Source organism: Coregonus lavaretus (genome assembly GCF_964263955.1).
Source record: "Coregonus lavaretus genome assembly, chromosome: 16".
Taxonomy (NCBI): Eukaryota; Metazoa; Chordata; class Actinopteri; order Salmoniformes; family Salmonidae; genus Coregonus; species Coregonus lavaretus.
Window position 1 is genome coordinate 19,944,544 of NC_140003.1, and position 21,553 is coordinate 19,966,096.

A 21,553-nucleotide genomic window follows, 5' to 3' on the forward strand; every position below is an offset into this window, starting at 1 on the left:
ACCTGTTGCTAGGATTTAGTCTTCAGAATGCTATATACTTAGTAGTTATCCTTCACTGCAGTCTGTAAAATGTATTCCAAACAAGGTCAGGAGTGAGGTTGTAGTGTAGGCTAAAACAGGCTTTTGGGCACTTGAGTCCTCTATGGGGACACCACAGACGGCCCCTCATTCATAGGAAACCCACTAGAGGGGAACATCGAGTTGAGTGATTAGCTTTCATGGAATGGATCATATTGGACCATCAATTCCATTTCACACAGAAATAACAGTTTTTGTGGTGATGTTTTAAAATGTAACCTACCTGTATAACACTTTTTTACAACACTTGCTAAGTAAAATTATCGTTACAATCTCTTGCTTTATATCGTATGTCAATATGATTTGACTACTTCTCCCAGAATTCCAAAGAAGTCACGTTCGGGACGCAAGCACGTCAGGCTACCGCAATATCAGCATCCTCACCATCACTTGGGTGGACCTAGGTGGGCTTGACAGCATTAGCGCGAGAAGCTTCAAATTGGTCGATGCTGGTCCTGATGCAAGACGCGTCGGTGAATACGGGAGGTCGGAAGCAAATGTTCGACCACGAAAAGAGGAACTCTCACTCAAATCGACTCTCAAGCGATAGCAGCCAGACCATTCATCAATCTGTTGTTTTCCTTTTAAACAGGTAGACTAGAATTCAGCCTAGCGCCAATCGTTTAATTGACTGGAATGTAGGATTGAGATTAAATATCAGTGAATCACAATGGAAATAAGTGCTTAATTTGACCTCAATAAAACTGCAGTAAACTTCGCGATAACTAGCCTAGAGAAAGTTTTTTTTGTTATCTGGTTGGATATAACCTAGTGCTGTGGACATGGCCGATGCTGCTGAGTGCGGTGTAAAAGTGATGTGCCGATTCAGGCCTTTGAATGAATCCGAAACCAACAGAGGAGACAAATACATCCCGAAATTCAAAGGCGAAGACACGGTGGTAATAACGGTGAGTAAATCTTAATAATTTGATCGATAGATATACACCTAATCTTCATCGTGTAGTCTACAAAGCCATGATTCACAGGTGCCTAAATTCACTCAAATTCAGTCTGACAAAAGAAACGGTGATGTGCAAGGTGATCATAAACATTGTTTTATAAGAATTAATAAATAGGAGGTTAATGGGCATTTGTTGGGAAGAATAATGGTGGAAATGCCAAATAGAGGGACCAATATTTTCATAAAAAAAATTTTATATGCCATTTAGCAGACACTTTTATCCAAAGCGACTTAGTCATGTGTGCATACATTTTTACGTATGGGTGGTCCCGGCGTTACAAGCGCCATGCTCTACCAATTGAGCTACAGAGGACCACAATGATTCCTGAACTCTGCTATCAATGGAAGCATCTCTCCAAATTGGGTCTGGATGGTTCATAATCGAGCCTGTCAACATGATCGAGCTATAGCTGCGTAATTACCCATGATGTATGCTTGTTGTCAATCTGCCAAACAAGCAAGATAGGACTCTGAGTGTTTATCTAGACATCATTTATTCAGGTTGCCTAGTAGTGGTCACAGAATGGACGGTATAATTCACACCTTTCCCCCAAGGGTCTGCCGGTCTGTAGACTGTCAGTGTGTGCTGTCATCAATGGCATTACCAACCTACTATGTCACGTTAAATTGAATTAAATATAACCATCTTCGGCTGTAGATGAAAATGAACTTTCATTGAAAGTTCGTTGTCTCTTATGCTTAGTAATTTCAATGTCATTACATTTCCATCCTGATGAGAAAGCTATGATCTCATAGCCTATAGCAGAACAAGAAGAATTCCTTAATGTCCCTTCATCTTTTTTGCATAGTCACTTTACCCCTACCTACATTAACAAATTACCTTGACTAACCTGTACCCCTGCACATTGACTCGTTACCAGTACCCCCTGTATATAGCCTCATTATTGTTATTTTATTGTTACTTTTTTTTAATTAATATTATTTTTACTTTAGTTTATTTAGTAAATATTTTCTTAACTCTATTTTCTTAAAACTGCATTGTTGGTTAAGGGCTTGTAAGTAAGCATTTCACGGTAAGGTCTACACCTGTTGTATTAGGCTCATGTGACAAATACGATTTGATTTGATTTGATCTCAAAGGTTATTCATTTTAAGGTGAATCATAAAACAAGCTCGCTGAAAGAACAAATAAAAGTCTTATATTGTCAGTACATGGAAGAAAATGAAAACACTGGCTCATGTTTGAAATCAGAATGAGAAGTGACTCCTTTGTAGTGGCCACCCTAAATCAAGGTTTGATTATATTGCTACTACAGCTAGAGGCTCCCAGCATGAGGCCAGTCAGAGTCTGCATGAGTGGAGCCCATTACAGGGGAAACAGTCTGGTTTGTCTTAGTTTGGCCTGTCTAAACCCATAGAGACGTCATCATTGACCGGACAGTAATTGGAATGGAAAACCTATGTCCTGCCAGGGAGGGGAAGGCAAAAGAGAAAATGGCCGTCAGAAGAGAGAACTGCTGGCTGAGTGAGTTTAAGTAGCGTAAATAAGGACTGTTTTTCACCGGTAATGGGAAAAGGGAGGGGGAGGGCAAGAAGCTGATTGAAGCATTACCTAGGACATCAGACGTGTGTGTGTGTGTTGTGTGCTTGTGCACATGTTTAATTTCCCAGTTAGTGTTGGAATAGAGCCTGTGTTGGACTGATCGTATTATGCTCAGGAGGATTTGTGCAGGTAGTCAGTGTGTCTCGTTTGCCGTTGTCTGAGTTCTCCCAGGCTAAGCTGTGCTGTGAAGTACACAAAGTCAGCATACCTATTTCCTCAGTTCTGCCACCAGCCCGCTCCTCTCCCATATGCTAGCAGCATCCTAGCTGTGCCCCTCTTCCTCCTCCTCCTCCTCTTCCTCAGCCTGGGAGGAATATACAACGATCAGTGCCAGGGCATGTTCACTGATCTCTAGCTCATCTTAGGCTGAAAGATGACAGCAGTAAAACACCCATGATGTTTATTATTTGACTGAAGAAATTGATGACTAGACTTACAGTACATTATGTTACTGGAAACCCAGTGATCATTGCTCACACACTGCATGCTTCTGCAAGAACAGATGCTCAGTGGAAAGTATAGGAAGGTGATAGGCCTGGTCATACTCAGTGAGAGTTTCACACGCACAGAGGGTTACGATCCTCAACAGTGCAGCACCTGTCCATGTTTGTATTTTGATAAGAACCTCAGACCTCAATGAAATGTTGAAATGTTTTGCATTACACACTTGGGATTGGAAAAAAAAATAGATAGTTACATATCGAGATATTATTTTTGACGATATATCGTATCATTTTGACAATATCGCAATATTATATTTGCGCTAGTTTGCTGTAGCTGCACCAACACTCCAGTATTTTTCCTTCATAGCTTGTTCTCCATCTTATTTTTAAATCAGGAGCCCATTTGTTTTCAGAACTCTTATTTCCATGACTGATCAAAACTCATTTTCTCATGGCTCTCTCTTGTCCCTCTGCAGCAGACATACGGTGAGCAATATGTTTAATAAAAAGCATGAGCTGGCGCACACCCAGAGAACATCCTTTAGTGTAGAGGTGCTGACCAACGGAGAATAAACTGTAAGCTATAAAAACTAATAAAGAGAGTCGCACACTCTATGTATAAACTCCCAGTAATTTATTGGGTAAGAAACCACCAACGTTTCGGCACCACTGTGCCTTCTTTAGATCAAATCGCAATAAAATCAAAGTATCGAATCGCAACATGTATAGAATCGTGAGAATCGCAATACATATTGTATCGTGATAATATCGTATTGTGAGGTCCCTGGTAATTCCCAGCCCTATTACACACCCTTATGTTGAGGCTTATAGCGATCTGTGATTTTTTTTTTTCATAGGTTAGAATATCTAGCTAAATGTCCCCTCCCTGCTATTGTTCCAAGTTATTGGGTTAATCATCACAAAATTTAAGCTGGAGGATCGGATCCAACATGAACAGTTGTAACAAACTGTGGACACAGTAGCTTAACACATGCACATATATTATAGGCCTACTGTGACTGCATTTATCTAAATTCCCCACATTATGGGCTGTTAAATAATGAATCAGAATGGAAGGCAGGTTCTCTTTGTGCCGACACGTCAGCCGTTAGTGTTTGCCTTAGCCCAGGGGAAGGTGTGGGGGTATGGTTGCATAAGGCCAGACCAGACAGAGGAACATTAATGCATGGATCGTTTGTAAAGGGGGCCCCATGGGGGGCCAGTATGAAAAATGTATGCACTCACTAATTGTAAGTCGCTCTGGATAAGAGCATCTGCTAAATGACAAAAAATAAAAAAAGGTAACCCACACAAACACACACATTTAGGCCTACTCTTGTTCTTTCTGTCTGTTACACTAAATCAGATAGATAGATTAAGAAATAAATTACATATTTACTAGAAGTCTAGAGTAGATCTACATATCATGCAAAATAAAGCAATGCACCATGTAATCCTCTTATTCTTGCCCTGACATTTAGAGGTATTGATTTGCAGCTTCATTTCCATTTTGTAACCTACAGTAGTCTAATTGCTTATCAGAGAGAAGCTGATGATTTCATGCACATAATTACAAAGCTTCAAACAGCCTTACACCAGTCGCGAAATAAATAGGGAAATAAAAATAACTTGAATGATTAAACAGATACAGAGGATATACACTGAGTGTACAAAACATTAGTAGCACCTTCCTAATATTGAGTTGAACCCCCTTTTGCTCTCAGAACAGCCTCAATTCATCGGGGCATGGACTCTACAAGGTGTTGAAAGCGTTCCACAGGGATGCTGGCCCATGTTGACTCCAATGCTTCCCACGGTTATGTCAAGTTGGCTGGATGTCCTTTGGGTGGTGGCCCATTCTTGATACACACGGGAAACTGTTGAGCGTGAAAAACACAGCAGCGTTGCAGTTCTTGACACACTCAAACCGGGGAGCCTGGCACCTACAACCATACCCCGTTCAAAGGCACTTAAATATTTTGTCTTGCCCCTTCACGCTCTGAATGGCACACATACACAATCCATGTCTCAATTGTTTCAAGGCTTAACAATCCTTCTTTAACATGTCTCCTCCCCTTCATAGCTTTCACCTGGATTCACCTGGTCAGTCTATGTCTTGTTTTGTACACTCACTGTACATTCTGGGAGAAATCTCAAAATCCTCATACTTTTTGAGGCTTGGGGGCTCAGCTGTGTGTAATATATTTTTTGTGACTCTCAATTAGAGAGAGCATTAAATTGCCTGTGAAATCTTTAATTGGAAAAAGCACAGCAAAACACCATTTATGATTGTGTCCCTTTGATTTTGTTTGATCCTGTGCATGATTGGTTGTCAAAGTTCACATACAGAGATCTTTATCAACATGTTGCCCATATAAGATCTGTGATGTGCTGCAATAAGGTTTACCTCTCAATCTCTGTTTATTTTGTGTGGGGTGGAGGTGAACACATGAACATATGGTGGTGGGGGTGAAACCATTAACATATGGGGGTGGGGCAGGATTGGCTTTGGTTGAGACATTCAAGTCACAGATCTAGACAAAGCCCCACTACAGAATTCAACGGGGAAGGTGCATAAAGATGGAGGAATTCAGATATGACGTCATTGTTTTTAGCACTACCCACAGAGTTCTTAAACTACGGTGTGCGACATGGATAAATGTGTGTGCCAGTAAATCAGCACAATCTCGTCTTTTTTCAAATTCCCGCCTTTGGAACTCAAATTTGGATCATGTATACTGTGCTAATTCCGATACAAAAAAACAGTAACAGAAAGTAATGTACAATACAGCAAATTTAGTAAACAAGACATTTGTGGTAAGTACATGGGGGCCACCATCTTTATGCACCTTCGCCATTGTGCATTTTCACCTTGCCCAAATTCAATTTTATACGAGTAGTAATTGTGTTTGACACCATGTTTGTCTATACAAATCAAATACAATTTTATTTGTCACATGTGCCGAATACAATGGGTGTAGACTTTAGCGTGAAATGCTTGCTTACTGCGAGCCCTTCCCAACGATGTAAAATGAAAAAAATTGTAACACACGCTATATACAGGGAGTACCAGTACCAGATCAATGTGCAGAGGTACGAGGTATTTGAGGTAGAGACAGTTTGTACATGAAGGCAAGGTAAAGTGATTAGACATCAGGAAGATAGATAATAATAAGAGTAAAATCAAAACAGAGTAGCAGCAGTATATGAGTGTAAAAGTGTGTGCGCGTGTGTGTGTGAATCTGTGTTTGTGTTGTATCAGTATGCGTGTGTGTGTTATGTGTGTGTATGTGCATATGTAGTGTATGTGGATGTGTGTGGTTTTGGTGTGAGAGTATCATTGGAGTGTGTGTGTGAGTGAGTGTGTATATAGTGTGTATATACTGTACATGTATAGTCTTGTGAGTGTGCATAGAGTCAGTGCAGATAGTCCGGGTAACCATTTAATTAACTATTAGCAGTCATATCATGGCTATTTAGCATTCTTATGGCTTGGGGGTAGAAGCTGTCTTTCATGGACATTGCACTGAACATGTTACTGGCTGCTCTCTCCAGCAGCACTGGTTTAAGTTGACATCCTTATTGAGGCTGTGCAGGACCTCTAAGGCTTATGATACATTCGTGATACAATCATAGTTGCATGGTATTTTAGACACAACTTACTACTATAGCCTCAACCTGTTTTAGACAAACATATACAGTACATCACTTATTTATTAATGTGCACAACAATTATGTATTAGACTACAATGCATAGTGTACTTATTAAGGGAAGAGTGTGTTTACAGTATTAAGCAAACAAGCTCAGCCTTGTTTCAGTTCTATTGCTGTCTCTGTGTGTACTTAAAGAGGTGAAATATAGCTGTGTCTTTGTTTGGTTGAGAAACAGGGCCGCGGCTGGAGCGATGCGATGCAGCTGGGTCTCTTGGGTAATTTTGTTTCCATGACGATGTATGCTGGATGTCATTAGAGATGATTGAAAGGGGAGCAGGAGGTCCCAGGCTAGAGTCATCGTCACCAATTACAAACACACAGACCTACACATGCGTACAATGCATAAAAAACCCTTTACAAATACAGTCACACATGCTCTCTCTCTCTCGCTCTCTCTCTCTCTCTCTCTCTCTCTCTCTCTCTCTCTCTCTCTCTCTCTCTCTCTCTCTCTCTCTCTCTCTCTCTCTCTCTCTCGCCCTCTCTCTCGCTCTATCTCTCGCTCTCTCTTTGTATTAGGTTTGCTATACAGTACAAGAGCTCTCATGTTGCCTTATAGGTAACACAAAGAAGTTAGGTACAGTATACTCTGCTAAAAACATTCCTAGTCAGGTGGTCTTCCACCATAGTGATGTGCACACAGTGAGAGCATGTTAATTTAATAATGCCTGAACTGAATCCTTTGTCAGGGATGGAAACATCATGCAGCCCAGAAGAGCAAAGGACTTGGCTTCCTTTGGGACAGCACATAAATTATTGAGAGGTCAAACGTGTGTGTGTGTGTGTGCGTGCGTGCGTGTGTCCATGTGCGTGTCTGTGTGTCCACGCATCATTTATTGAGCTTGTGGAATAGTGTATGTGTGGTCACATGCGTTTGTAAATCGTGCATACTGCTGCAATACTGCTATGGGTTTTCCATTTGACTTTCAAGCTTGGCTGAGGTAATGCTCATAAGTCATTTAGAACACATGGAGTTTATTGAGCTGAGGTGAATTTATGGTATGGTACAATTTAATTCCATATTGAAATTCCATATTGACTAACCTGTACCCCCACACATTGACTCGGTACCAGTACCCCCTGTATATAGCCTATTTTTTTAATTTTAATTTTTACTTTAGTTTATTTAGTAAATATTTTCTTAACTCTATTTCTTGAACTGCATGGTTGGTTAAGGGCTTGTAAGTAAGCATTTCACGGTAAGGTCTACACCTGTTGTATTCGGCGCATGTGACAAATAAAATTTGATTTGATTTGAAACGTTCGCGTAAAAAGACATTGAAATTGTTGAGAGTTGAGAGTGGCTACCTTGTCTCTTTGAGATTTTTGGTGGCATGATAACCTTTATAAAACACACAAGCAGTGTCTTACAATTGCTCAAAGGATCTTGCTGAACAAGAGATTAAGACATAGCAGACCGCCTTCCTGTCAGCGAGAGAGAGAGAAGTGTGCAGCACACAACAGCAATCATGTTTCCATCCTCCTCCTCCTCCATCTGCCGAGGGACACCTGGAGCCGGCCGACATCCAATCAGTGCAGGCCTCTCACTGTGGGATGCAGTTTCCATGGCGACCAGGTCATTGTTGGAGCGACAGCTCTCTCTCTTTAACGCTGTTCGGGTTGACCCCTTGCCTGCGCTATAAAGGCCTGGAAGCCCTCTGTCAGAAAGCTGGTCCAGAACAAAGCAAGACAAAGATAAAACAAGCCGCTTAATATCCTCCTTGGGTTGGGCTTGAATCAAGCTGGACCACACACAGATACACAGGTGGTAGTGGCAGATAATGTATGTGGTCTTTGTTTTCACTGGACCTGGCTATCACTGTCACATTGCCCCATGTCTGTTTCGTATTGATTGATTCCTTATTGTCTTTTTCTCCATAAATTCAGTCGGTCATGTGTGATAGGAAAATAGTGTGGTAGGAAAACAAAGGATGGAGGGGAGACATTTTCAAGACAAGATGGTGTTATGAATGTTTTATAACTGCTGTGTAGGATGTACAGCACGTGGATTCACGTGTCCATCTGTGTGTATGCCATTAATGCCTCTGTGTGTTTGTATGTGCGCTAGAGTTAAAAGTGCTGCAGTCAGCAGTACTATCCCTAAAATATTTTAATCTTGGACAGTGGACAACCAGGTCAGACTGATCTCAAACCCATGACTTCAGTTGAACAAAGAAGAGACCTGGGATGATATACCAGCAGAATTGATGGCTCTTAGAATGGGAGGTTCCTCCTTGCTAAAAGTGGGTCTACTCACCCTGGGGCATTGATGGAATGAGGTGGGGGTGGGATTCAACTAAAGGTCATATGCATATTCCCCTCAAGCAATGGGGTTTCTAGCTATCCTCCAGAGTCCCGGGTTTCATCAAAGCCATTGAAAAAAGATATACCAGAACAAGAGTGGATGTACCATGTAGCTAGAATGCTAAAACACTCTTGTCTAGCTTGTTAGTCAGCATAGTAGCTTAAATTGATAGAAAGTCGGTAAACAAAATTACAAACAAATTAGATATTGGACAACTGGAGATAACTCGCCCCAAAATTTGACTGAAACTAAATACAGTAGAATTTCACAGAATAACTTGAGCCCATAGGGAGAGATGGGCTGGTGTGCTGGCTGTTACACTCCACTGTGTCCGACTAGTTTAGGAAGACTACACTACCCATAATTCCCCCGTGGCCGGCTACAGCCAGCTGTCAGGGAGACTATAGGAACATCAGGGCTGCCTTGCCGTGATGAAACGCTTCTACTAAACTGCACTGTCACGCAACTTAGCTAGGAGAGTAAAACGTTAATGAGTTCTGAATGCTCTCCTTCTGTCTACCTACACTCTGGGGCAGCCAATGTTCCATACAGTGGCACAGAACCACTTGGAATTCCAATTGAAAGCAGTGTTTCTCCTATAATTTTTTTCAGCAGCGGTGGCAAAGTTAGGTTGGGGGAGGGTAGTGGGAGTGGCCAACGACGCCATCTCCAACCAACATTTTTAGATGACCTACTCTTGGCCCGCACAGACAAAATGTTGCTGTTTTAAAGCTAATTTTCTGCAATTCTACAAATTTTGCCATGGTGGGAGAGACTTTTTATAGTTTTAAAGCTAGTTTCCTGCAATTCTACACTTTTTGTCATGGGGCAAAAAAATGAAATCTGTTTTAAAGCAAATTTCCTGCAATTCTACACATTTTTCCATGGCCAATAGTGTGTTCTTATGCTATCTGAGTGACTCAAACATTATAACAAAATCAATGGGGGCCCCATGACATTTTGCGAATTTTAGATTCTCCCTGACTGTCTAGTTTTTATTTTGGTGATTGTTAGCTCTCAAAGATTATAAAAAATATATATATATAGCTCCATTATCTTTTCTACATACTTTATATCTTGTTTTAGTCGTTTAAATTTACACTGAAAACATTTTTCCATCCCAATTTCTTATTTGTTGCATATTTTTGAGTGGCGGCAAATTAATGTAGGGGAAACACTGCACAGACCCTAAATATTTAGTGCTAGCCCTCAACTTCACATTACTGTCTGTTAATGTTGGGCAATAGCTCTTTATGTACCAGGGTTTCAAGGGCATTGCTGTATTATCTTGTTTGTTTATGGTCGCAAACCATCTGTAACTGCAACACTGATCAACAACATTGATCCATGTAAAATGTATGCACGCATGACTGTATGTTGCTTTGGATAAAAGTGTTTGCTAAATGGCATATATTATTATTATAAAATGTGCGCTTGTCTCTGTCTCCAAAGTAACATAATAACGTCCAGGCCCATAGTGTAAGGTTGAGACAGGTGACCTGTCCTGTATTGTTGTGACAGGAGAACTGATCTGAGGTCAGGCTAGCGTTGCGCCGGCTCTACCTCAGAGCAGGAGGGGACTGGTTTAGGATGACACCTGCTAGACTGACTGACTCTGAAACAGATCTGGAGAGGACAAGGTCACCAGAGTCAAAGCACCTTGCTTGATGTAATACGGACCCTATTTTATCACCTTGTCAGATTATCAGACCCAGCTAGCAGTCAAAAGATGGAGAAACAGTGAGAAATGCCTGTGATGAAAAGTGTTTAACTTCCATTTAGTTTTGTTGATATGAAAATAACTCAGAGCATTAGCTTGACAATGGTTTCTCAGGGGCAAATGAAAGGTGGAATGAGATGGGGACTCTCTTGACAGTTTCCTTCCTCCTTTTTTCATGCAGGGCAAGCCTTATGTGTTTGACCGAGTCCTGCCACCTAACACAGCCCAGGAGCAGGTCTACGATGCCTGTGCCAAGCAGATTGTCAAAGGTAAACGCTGTGCCCTATATAGCCCTGTTATCTCACATCCTCATCCTCATCATATCAACTCAGTTTCAGGCCTATTTTCAAAGAGTTAACCCCAGTGTGTTTGTTTTGCAGATGTGTTGGGTGGGTACAATGGAACCATCTTTGCCTATGGCCAGACCTCATCAGGCAAGACCCACACCATGGAGGTAAGTCTGGAGGACAGTTTGAGTGTCACGATCGTCAGGGAGAGACCAATGCGCAGCGTGATGAATGAACATGTTTACTTTATAAAACTAAAGCACGAACAAAACAACAAACGACTCGTAACGTCCACGGTGACAATGACCGAACACGGAACAAAAACCCACAAACACAAAGTGAAAAACAGACAGTTAAATATGGCTCCCAATCAGAGACAACCAGCCAACAGCTGACACTCGTTGCCTCTGATTGGGAGTCACTAAGGCAAACATAGAAAACAACAAACCAGAACCCCCAACATAGAAATAAACCACATAGAATGAACACACCCTGGCTCAACATATAGAGTCCCAGAGCCAGGGTGTGACAGTACCCCCCCCCTAAAGGGGCGGACTGCGACCGCGCCTCAACCAGAGAAAAATAGGGGAGGGCTGGGTGGGCACTCCTCCTCGGCGGCGGTTCTGGCTCCGGGCTTGCCCACCACCCTCCAATAAACCCCCCATAGCGCCCCTGGTCCGGTCTGGCCCCGCTGGCTGGAGCTGACCTGGACGTAGCAGGAGCGGCTAGCTTCAGCTCCGTTGGGGAGCAATAAAGCGGTACCTGATTTGGCACCGATGACCCAGGCACGGGTTGTGCCGGACTGACGACGCGCACCCCAGGCTTGGTGCGTGAGGCAGGAAAGGACCGGACCTGGCTGTCGATGCGCACCCCTGGCTTGGTGCGTGGAGCAGCAACGGGCCGGACCGGGCTGACGATACGCACCCCTGGCTTGGTGCGTGGAGCCGGAACGGGCCTCACCGGACTGATGACTCGCACCCCTGGCTTGGTGCGTGGAGCAGCAACGGGCCGGACCGGGCTGACGATGCGCACCCCTGGCTTGGTGCGTGGAGCAGCGACGGGCCGGACCGGGCAGACGATACGCACCCCTGGCTTGGTGCGTGGAGCCGGAACGGGCCTCACCAGACTGACGACTCGCACCCCTGGCTTGGTGCGCGGAGCAGCAACGGGCCGGACCGGGCCGACGATGCGCACCCCCGGCTTGGTGCGTGGAGCCGGAACGGGCCTCACCGGACTGACGAAGCACACCACTGGCTTGGTGCGTGGAGGAGGAACGGGCCTTACCAGGCTGACGACGCACACCATAGGCTTGGTGCGGGGAGCAGGAACGGGCCGAGCCGGGCTGACGAAGCGCACCACTGACTTGGTGCGGGGAGCAGGAACAGAACGGACCGTACTGGGGACACACACCACTGGCCCTACACCGGGATCTGGAACGGGCCGGACCGGACTGGTAACACACCCCAGTACCTCTCGCCGTGCCTCTCTACCTTCCATCCCCTCTTCGACCAGTGGCCCCCGTAACCTGGCGGCCTCCTCTGCCAACCCGCTGGACCGCTCTATCGCGGCCTCCTGCTGCCCCGACGTCGTGAGCCCCCCCCCCTAAAAATGTTCTGGGGGTCTCTCCTCCCCGTGGGCCAGGCCTCTATCGTTCTCGCCCAACTCTCGCTCTTCTGCCCCCAATTCCAGCCATTCTGCTCTTCATTAGGCTTGACCCAGTCTAGACTCTTCCTCCACTGTTCCCAAGTCCATCCACTCTGCTCTTTACAAGGCTGGACCCAGTCGAGGTTGCCACGGAGATCTGCAAGCGATTCCCCTGGCGATGGCTCCTGGACACGCTGCTTGGTCCAGTTTTGGTGGGTTTTTCTGTCACGATCGTCAGGGAGAGACCAATGCGCAGCGTGATGAATGAACATGTTTACTTTATAAAACTAAAGCACGAACAAAACAACAAACGACTCGTAACGTCCACGGTGACAATGACCGAACACGGAACAAAAACCCACAAACACAAAGTGAAAAACAGACAGTTAAATATGGCTCCCAATCAGAGACAACCAGCCAACAGCTGACACTCGTTGCCTCTGATTGGGAGTCACTAAGGCAAACATAGAAAACAACAAACCAGAACCCCCAACATAGAAATAAACCACATAGAATGAACACACCCTGGCTCAACATATAGAGTCCCAGAGCCAGGGTGTGACAGTACCCCCCCCCTAAAGGGGCGGACTGCGACCGCGCCTCAACCAGAGAAAAATAGGGGAGGGCTGGGTGGGCACTCCTCCTCGGCGGCGGTTCTGGCTCCGGGCTTGCCCACCACCCTCCAATAAACCCCCCATAGCGCCCCTGGTCCGGTCTGGCCCCGCTGGCTGGAGCTGACCTGGACGTAGCAGGAGCGGCTAGCTTCAGCTCCGTTGGGGAGCAATAAAGCGGTACCTGATTTGGCACCGATGACCCAGGCACGGGTTGTGCCGGACTGACGACGCGCACCCCAGGCTTGGTGCGTGAGGCAGGAAAGGACCGGACCTGGCTGTCGATGCGCACCCCTGGCTTGGTGCGTGGAGCAGCAACGGGCCGGACCGGGCTGACGATACGCACCCCTGGCTTGGTGCGTGGAGCCGGAACGGGCCTCACCGGACTGATGACTCGCACCCCTGGCTTGGTGCGTGGAGCAGCAACGGGCCGGACCGGGCTGACGATGCGCACCCCTGGCTTGGTGCGTGGAGCAGCGACGGGCCGGACCGGGCAGACGATACGCACCCCTGGCTTGGTGCGTGGAGCCGGAACGGGCCTCACCAGACTGACGACTCGCACCCCTGGCTTGGTGCGCGGAGCAGCAACGGGCCGGACCGGGCCGACGATGCGCACCCCCGGCTTGGTGCGTGGAGCCGGAACGGGCCTCACCGGACTGACGAAGCACACCACTGGCTTGGTGCGTGGAGGAGGAACGGGCCTTACCAGGCTGACGACGCACACCATAGGCTTGGTGCGGGGAGCAGGAACGGGCCGAGCCGGGCTGACGAAGCGCACCACTGACTTGGTGCGGGGAGCAGGAACAGAACGGACCGTACTGGGGACACACACCACTGGCCCTACACCGGGATCTGGAACGGGCCGGACCGGACTGGTAACACACCCCAGTACCTCTCGCCGTGCCTCTCTACCTTCCATCCCCTCTTCGACCAGTGGCCCCCGTAACCTGGCGGCCTCCTCTGCCAACCCGCTGGACCGCTCTATCGCGGCCTCCTGCTGCCCCGACGTCGTGAGCCCCCCCCCCTAAAAATGTTCTGGGGGTCTCTCCTCCCCGTGGGCCAGGCCTCTATCGTTCTCGCCCAACTCTCGCTCTTCTGCCCCCAATTCCAGCCATTCTGCTCTTCATTAGGCTTGACCCAGTCTAGACTCTTCCTCCACTGTTCCCAAGTCCATCCACTCTGCTCTTTACAAGGCTGGACCCAGTCGAGGTTGCCACGGAGATCTGCAAGCGATTCCCCTGGCGATGGCTCCTGGACACGCTGCTTGGTCCAGTTTTGGTGGGTTTTTCTGTCACGATCGTCAGGGAGAGACCAATGCGCAGCGTGATGAATGAACATGTTTACTTTATAAAACTAAAGCACGAACAAAACAACAAACGACTCGTAACGTCCACGGTGACAATGACCGAACACGGAACAAAAACCCACAAACACAAAGTGAAAAACAGACAGTTAAATATGGCTCCCAATCAGAGACAACCAGCCAACAGCTGACACTCGTTGCCTCTGATTGGGAGTCACTAAGGCAAACATAGAAAACAACAAACCAGAACCCCCAACATAGAAATAAACCACATAGAATGAACACACCCTGGCTCAACATATAGAGTCCCAGAGCCAGGGTGTGACAGTACCCCCCCCCTAAAGGGGCGGACTGCGACCGCGCCTCAACCAGAGAAAAATAGGGGAGGGCTGGGTGGGCACTCCTCCTCGGCGGCGGTTCTGGCTCCGGGCTTGCCCACCACCCTCCAATAAACCCCCCATAGCGCCCCTGGTCCGGTCTGGCCCCGCTGGCTGGAGCTGACCTGGACGTAGCAGGAGCGGCTAGCTTCAGCTCCGTTGGGGAGCAATAAAGCGGTACCTGATTTGGCACCGATGACCCAGGCACGGGTTGTGCCGGACTGACGACGCGCACCCCAGGCTTGGTGCGTGAGGCAGGAAAGGACCGGACCTGGCTGTCGATGCGCACCCCTGGCTTGGTGCGTGGAGCAGCAACGGGCCGGACCGGGCTGACGATACGCACCCCTGGCTTGGTGCGTGGAGCCGGAACGGGCCTCACCGGACTGATGACTCGCACCCCTGGCTTGGTGCGTGGAGCAGCAACGGGCCGGACCGGGCTGACGATGCGCACCCCTGGCTTGGTGCGTGGAGCAGCGACGGGCCGGACCGGGCAGACGATACGCACCCCTGGCTTGGTGCGTGGAGCCGGAACGGGCCTCACCAGACTGACGACTCGCACCCCTGGCTTGGTGCGTGGAGCAGCAACGGGCCGGACCGGGCCGACGATGCGCACCCCCGGCTTGGTGCGTGGAGCCGGAACGGGCCTCACCGGACTGACGAAGCACACCACTGGCTTGGTGCGTGGAGGAGGAACGGGCCTTACCAGGCTGACGACGCACACCATAGGCTTGGTGCGGGGAGCAGGAACGGGCCGAGCCGGGCTGACGAAGCGCACCACTGACTTGGTGCGGGGAGCAGGAACAGAACGGACCGTACTGGGGACACACACCACTGGCCCTACACCGGGATCTGGAACGGGCCGGACCGGACTGGTAACACACCCCAGTACCTCTCGCCGTGCCTCTCTACCTTCCATCCCCTCTTCGACCAGTGGCCCCCGTAACCTGGCGGCCTCCTCTGCCAACCCGCTGGACCGCTCTATCGCGGCCTCCTGCTGCCCCGACGTCGTGAGCCCCCCCCCCTAAAAATGTTCTGGGGGTCTCTCCTCCCCGTGGGCCAGGCCTCTATCGTTCTCGCCCAACTCTCGCTCTTCTGCCCCCAATTCCAGCCATTCTGCTCTTCATTAGGCTTGACCCAGTCTAGACTCTTCCTCCACTGTTCCCAAGTCCATCCACTCTGCTCTTTACAAGGCTGGACCCAGTCGAGGTTGCCACGGAGATCTGCAAGCGATTCCCCTGGCGATGGCTCCTGGACACGCTGCTTGGTCCAGTTTTGGTGGGTTTTTCTGTCACGATCGTCAGGGAGAGACCAATGCGCAGCGTGATGAATGAACATGTTTACTTTATAAAACTAAAGCACGAACAAAACAACAAACGACTCGTAACGTCCACGGTGACAATGACCGAACACGGAACAAAAACCCACAAACACAAAGTGAAAAACAGACAGTTAAATATGGCTCCCAATCAGAGACAACCAGCCAACAGCTGACACTCGTTGCCTCTGATTGGGAGTCACTAAGGCAAACATAGAAAACAACAAACCAGAACCCCCAACATAGAAATAAACCACATAGAATGAACACACCCTGGCTCAACATATAGAGTCCCAGAGCCAGGGTGTGACATTGAGTCCTCATTGGGATTTGTATGAGAACCAAAAAGATTCTGTCAGAGATTAGATTAAGGATAGCAGTATTGAAAATGATATACATAAACAAGGGCATGGGTGACACAAACAGTACACCAGGATTCACAGGACATGTGACGCTACAGTGCAAGTTTGGCCATTAGCAGCTAGTTTTAAGGAGCTTTACCAGACAGCACAAAGGAGAAGCCCATGGAACATAAAACTGTATACAGAGGAGATAGAGGTGCAGTCTAGAAGCAGGGTGAACCTTTGGCCTCACTGCCTGCATCATCTGTAGATGGTCTAGTGACCCATTAACTGAGCTGGGAATGACTGGAGCTTAAGCCGTTTCCCTCAGTCATAATCCTAACATGGGAGAGAGTCGCAGAAACATGATTTTTACAGGCGGATCTGAATTGTGCAGTGGTTACTACTCAGGCAGCAGACACCTGAGATTTCACTCACAAACACATTTAAAGCTGTATCTGTCAAACACGTTTGTTTCATTTAAGGGAGGTGCCAGTCAGATAGCATGCAAACACACCAAAAATAAATAAATATATATTTTAGTAAAAAATCTCTTGACGTTGAGACTGGTGTTTTGCGGGTACTATTTAATGAAGCTGCCAGTTGAGGACCTGTGAGGCGTCTGTTTCTCAAACTAGACACTCTAATGTATTTGTCCTCTTGCTCAGTTGTGCACCGGGGCCTCCCACTCCTCTTTCTATTCTGGTTAGAGACAGTTTGCGCTGTTCTGTGAAGGGAGTAGTACACAGCGTTGTACGAGATCTTCAGTTTCTTGGCAATTTCTCGCATGGAATAGCCTTCATTTCTCAGAACAAGAATAGACTGACGAGTTTCAGAATAAAGTTATTTGTTTCTGGCCATTTTGATCCTGTAATCGAACCCACAATTGCTGATGCTCCAGATACTCAACTAGTCTCAAGAAGGCCAGTTTTATTGCTTCTTTAATCAGCACAACAGTTTTCAGCTGTGCTAACATAATTGCAAAAGGGTTTTCTAATTATCAATTAGCCTTTTAAAATTATAAACTTGGATTAGCAAACACAACGTGCCATTGCAACACAGGACTGATGGTTGCTGATAATGGGCCTCTTTACGCCTATGTAGTTATTCCATAAAAAATCTGCTGTTTCCAGCTACAATAGCCATTTACAACATTAACAATGTCTACACTGTATTTCTGATCAATTTTATGTTATTTTAATGGACAAAATGATTGCTTTTCTTTCGAAAACAAGGACATTTCTAAGTGACCCCAAACTTTTGAACGGTAGTGTATATATATATTTGCGAGAAAAAATAATTCCTAATTGTCCTAAGATGGGAACATTCACCAACAGTCCTTCCCTCCTGCTGTGTCTTCCTTCCTTGCATACCTTTATTTAGCCCGACTGCCTATGCCAGACAGCATGCCAAAATAGCAGCGAGGTGCTTCTCTGCCACAGTTCACATGATGTGCCGCCATGTGATTACACAGACAGTATAGCCTCCTATTCAGCTGCAGCCGTTGCCCTGGTAACAGCCCAGAGATTCTTCAGCAAGCTTGAGGATGAAATCGGAAAACATTTATACCATCATTAAGATCCACAGGTTTCCATAGCAGGTGATGGAAGGGTGGGGAAGCGATGGTGGCAATATGATTATCTTCCATGCTAGCTCTGCAAGCCTGACCAGAATGTAAAACTATCCCTGTTATGTGTTTAATCTAAAATGCTATTAAACATCTCTCCATCCTCATCTACCTATACTCATATTACAGTTTGAAGGACATAGCAGCCCTGAGGCGAAGGGCAAACAGTAATAGTCCATTGCAGAGTCAATTATTGCTGAGACAATAACGTTTTTATATTGCGTTTGGGCTGTCTAAGGAGGGGTCAGACTGGGATGGAGATGAGTGGACTAAATTCATGAAGGGATACAGGCTGGCTAAGGAGTATGTAATGAAACCCCCTTGAGGTCCCATGTATATTTCATATTAATATGAGGACATAGGCCTTATGAAGACTAAGGGTGTTTTCACACTTGGTCCCTTTCAGACAATTATTTTGAACTCAGTGCGGATCGCTTAATTTTGTTCACTGTGAACTCTCCAAAGGAACTCAGACCCCTCAAAAGAGCCCCCGAAGCGAACCAAACTGAGGCCATCTTTTGAGGTGGTCTGAGTTCGGTTTGCTTGAATTCCTCTGTCCAGTTCCCATTTTTAGGTCAATGTGAACACAAAGCTCCCCAGGTTCACTTGTCATTATTCCCGCACCACACACTAGAATAGAATACTGCAACACTGTTTCCCCTGCCATAGCCCCTCACATTGGTGCCACAAAAGAGAGAAGATGATGATGTGCAGGTTCGCAGAAAAAAAATGTGTGCTGTTTTTGGATATTAAATGTAAGTAGGTACTGTATATATAGCTGTCCGATAACATTTTACATTTTAAATTTTAGTCATTTAGCAGACGCTCTTATCCAGAGCGACTTACAGGAGCAATTAGGGTTAAGTGCCTTGCTCAAGGGCACATTAACGTCATTTAGCAGACGCTCTTAGCCAGAGCGACTCACAAATTGGTGCGTTCACCCTATAGCCAGTGGGATAACCACTTTACAATTTGGGGGGGGGGGGTAGAAGGATTCCTTTATCCTATCCCAGGTATTCCTATAACACGTTCTGATTGAATGGGTTGTCCTGCACTTTGTAAAAACCCAGAGTGCATTGGAAAAAGATCTTGGTTCCTTTCTAAACATAGCAATGTGAATGCAAAGAAGACTCGGACCACAAAATAAGTGAAGTGAACAGGCAAAATAGTTGAGTCCTCATTCAAAGTCAAGGGCAGTGTGAATACAAAGAGAACTGAGTTCTTTTACCCCAGAGTTTACTTTAAAGAGGACTGAGATCGGTTATTTTAAAGAGGACTATATGTGAAAACACCCTAAGAGGGTGAAGGCTGAAAGAGTTTCCCTCTGTAAGAGCTTGATAGCAGCCTGTGATAAACCTCTATCGCTACTTGTAGTAACCTGACGGAGAGACTGAATATTTTTTGGGTTGTTTTAAATGACAATACTTTCACTTTTCCTCATACTTGCTGTCTTGGGTCAGATGTATAATAATAATAATAATAATATGCCATTTAGCAGACGCTTTTATCCAAAGCGACTTACAGTCATGCGTGCATAATTTTTTTTTGTGTATGGGTGGTCCTGGGGATCGAACCCACTACCTTGGCGTTACAAGCGCCGTGCTCTACCAGCTGAGCTACAGAGGACCACAGATGTATCATTTTCTTCACATATATTTTGTGAGCAGCGTTTTTTTTGCACAAGCAGTTTCTTATATTGTCATGTTTTGGGAATGTTGGATGTTGTTTGTTAAAGAGGGTGTGTTCTCAATCTCAGGGCAAGCTCCATGACTCCCAGCTGATGGGTATCATCCCCCGTATCGCCAGGGACATCTTTGACCACATCTACTCCATGGATGAGAACCTGGAGTTCCACATCAAGGTAACATACACATCATGGAATGGCCCCTCTGAGCCTTGGGCTAGATGCTCAGTCAGTGTCCATGCGTTGTAGCTTAGCTTGCCTTCAAAGCATATAGTCTGTGTTCATATGGCAGGATTTGTCAAAAGGCTAAGCTGAGTGTACTATGTATACAATACCTTTTGTAAATATAATATATGAATATAAAAAAAATGATTTTTGAATGGCATTTGTATTTTACTGTTACAAAACCAAACCAAACCATCAGGTGCATAAAATGTGAATGGAACAGGTGCTGTGGTGGCTGAGGGTTAGTCCAGTGCTCATTGCTGTGTTAGTGTTAGTGACAGGACCCACAGAGGCGTCTGCTGAGGTGCCAGCTCTGCTGGGGTGGCCTAGATGTACCATATGGTTACTGCTGTGACACCTTCAGCTGGTGACTGTGTGGCTGTGTGTGTGGCCTCTAGTAACTCAAATTGAAATGTTACAACACAAAAGCCTAGGAACCCAAGTGTTCATCTGTTAGAACAGTGAATCTTTCACCAAGGGCAAGACTGGCACAGGACCAATGCGATCTGTTTGTTTATGCTGTGGGTGATATATTTTGTGTCTATAGGTCTCCTATTTTGAAATCTACTTAGACAAAATCAGAGACCTATTGGATGGTGAGTAAAGACTTTCTTTTTAGTTTGACTAAGTTCAGATTTGTAAATAGTGATGTGGACAATTCTGATGTATATAGTTTCTGCTATTTTTCATTTTAAGTGTCAAAGACCAACCTAGCAGTACATGAGGACAAAAACAAGGTGCCCTATGTTAAGGTGGGTATCCATTCTCTGTTGCTAAAGTAGTTGATAATATGATTGTTCCTTCTCTAAGCACAGTAATATTTCAGGTCATTACCCCACAATCTAGTGGTTCTGATGTAACATTTTCCTCACCTTCACACATATTCCCACTTTTCCACAAAGGGCTGTACGGAACGCTTTGTGTCCAGTCCAGAAGAGGTTATGGATGTCATCGATGAGGGAAAATCCAATCGTCATGTGGCTGTTACAAGTATGTGCTTCTCTTTTCCTCCGGAATCACTTAAGTACATGTTTAATAAAGAAATGTTGCAAGAATGTTGCGAACTACCCATTGATATCCAGTGATTCAGCAAAAGACTGCCCATTTTCTATGCTAGCACTCAAATGTTGTGCTGCTGTTTGTTCGTCCATACAGACATGAATGAGCACAGTTCTCGCAGTCACAGCATCTTCCTGATCAACATCAAGCAGGAGAACATAGAGACAGAACTGAAGCTGTCAGGAAAACTCTACTTGGTGGATCTGGCTGGCAGTGAGAAGGTCAGAGTGGTTTTCCCTCTTTCTACGCTTTTCTACCCTCCATCTCCTTCTAACATCCCTCTCCTCTCCCTTTCTCA

At 46.1% G+C, this 21,553-nt stretch overlaps 1 protein-coding gene across 1 annotated transcript in view; it reads left to right on the top strand.

Moving 5' to 3' along the window:
• Positions 1–484: 484 nt before the first annotated feature.
• kif5c (kinesin family member 5C) overlaps positions 485–21,553 on the top strand; it is a gene marked incomplete at its 3' end in the record, with an annotated part of 62,065 nt that continues 40,996 nt past the window's right edge. Inside the window, exons 1-8 of the mRNA XM_084179461.1 lie at positions 485–986; positions 10,964–11,051; positions 11,163–11,236; positions 20,044–20,148; positions 20,744–20,792; positions 20,893–20,948; positions 21,099–21,186; positions 21,352–21,476. Of these exons, the coding sequence (XP_084035587.1) occupies positions 861–986; positions 10,964–11,051; positions 11,163–11,236; positions 20,044–20,148; positions 20,744–20,792; positions 20,893–20,948; positions 21,099–21,186; positions 21,352–21,476 (711 nt within the window). The 5' untranslated portion in view covers positions 485–860. The remainder of the gene's footprint in view (positions 987–10,963; positions 11,052–11,162; positions 11,237–20,043; positions 20,149–20,743; positions 20,793–20,892; positions 20,949–21,098; positions 21,187–21,351; positions 21,477–21,553) is intronic.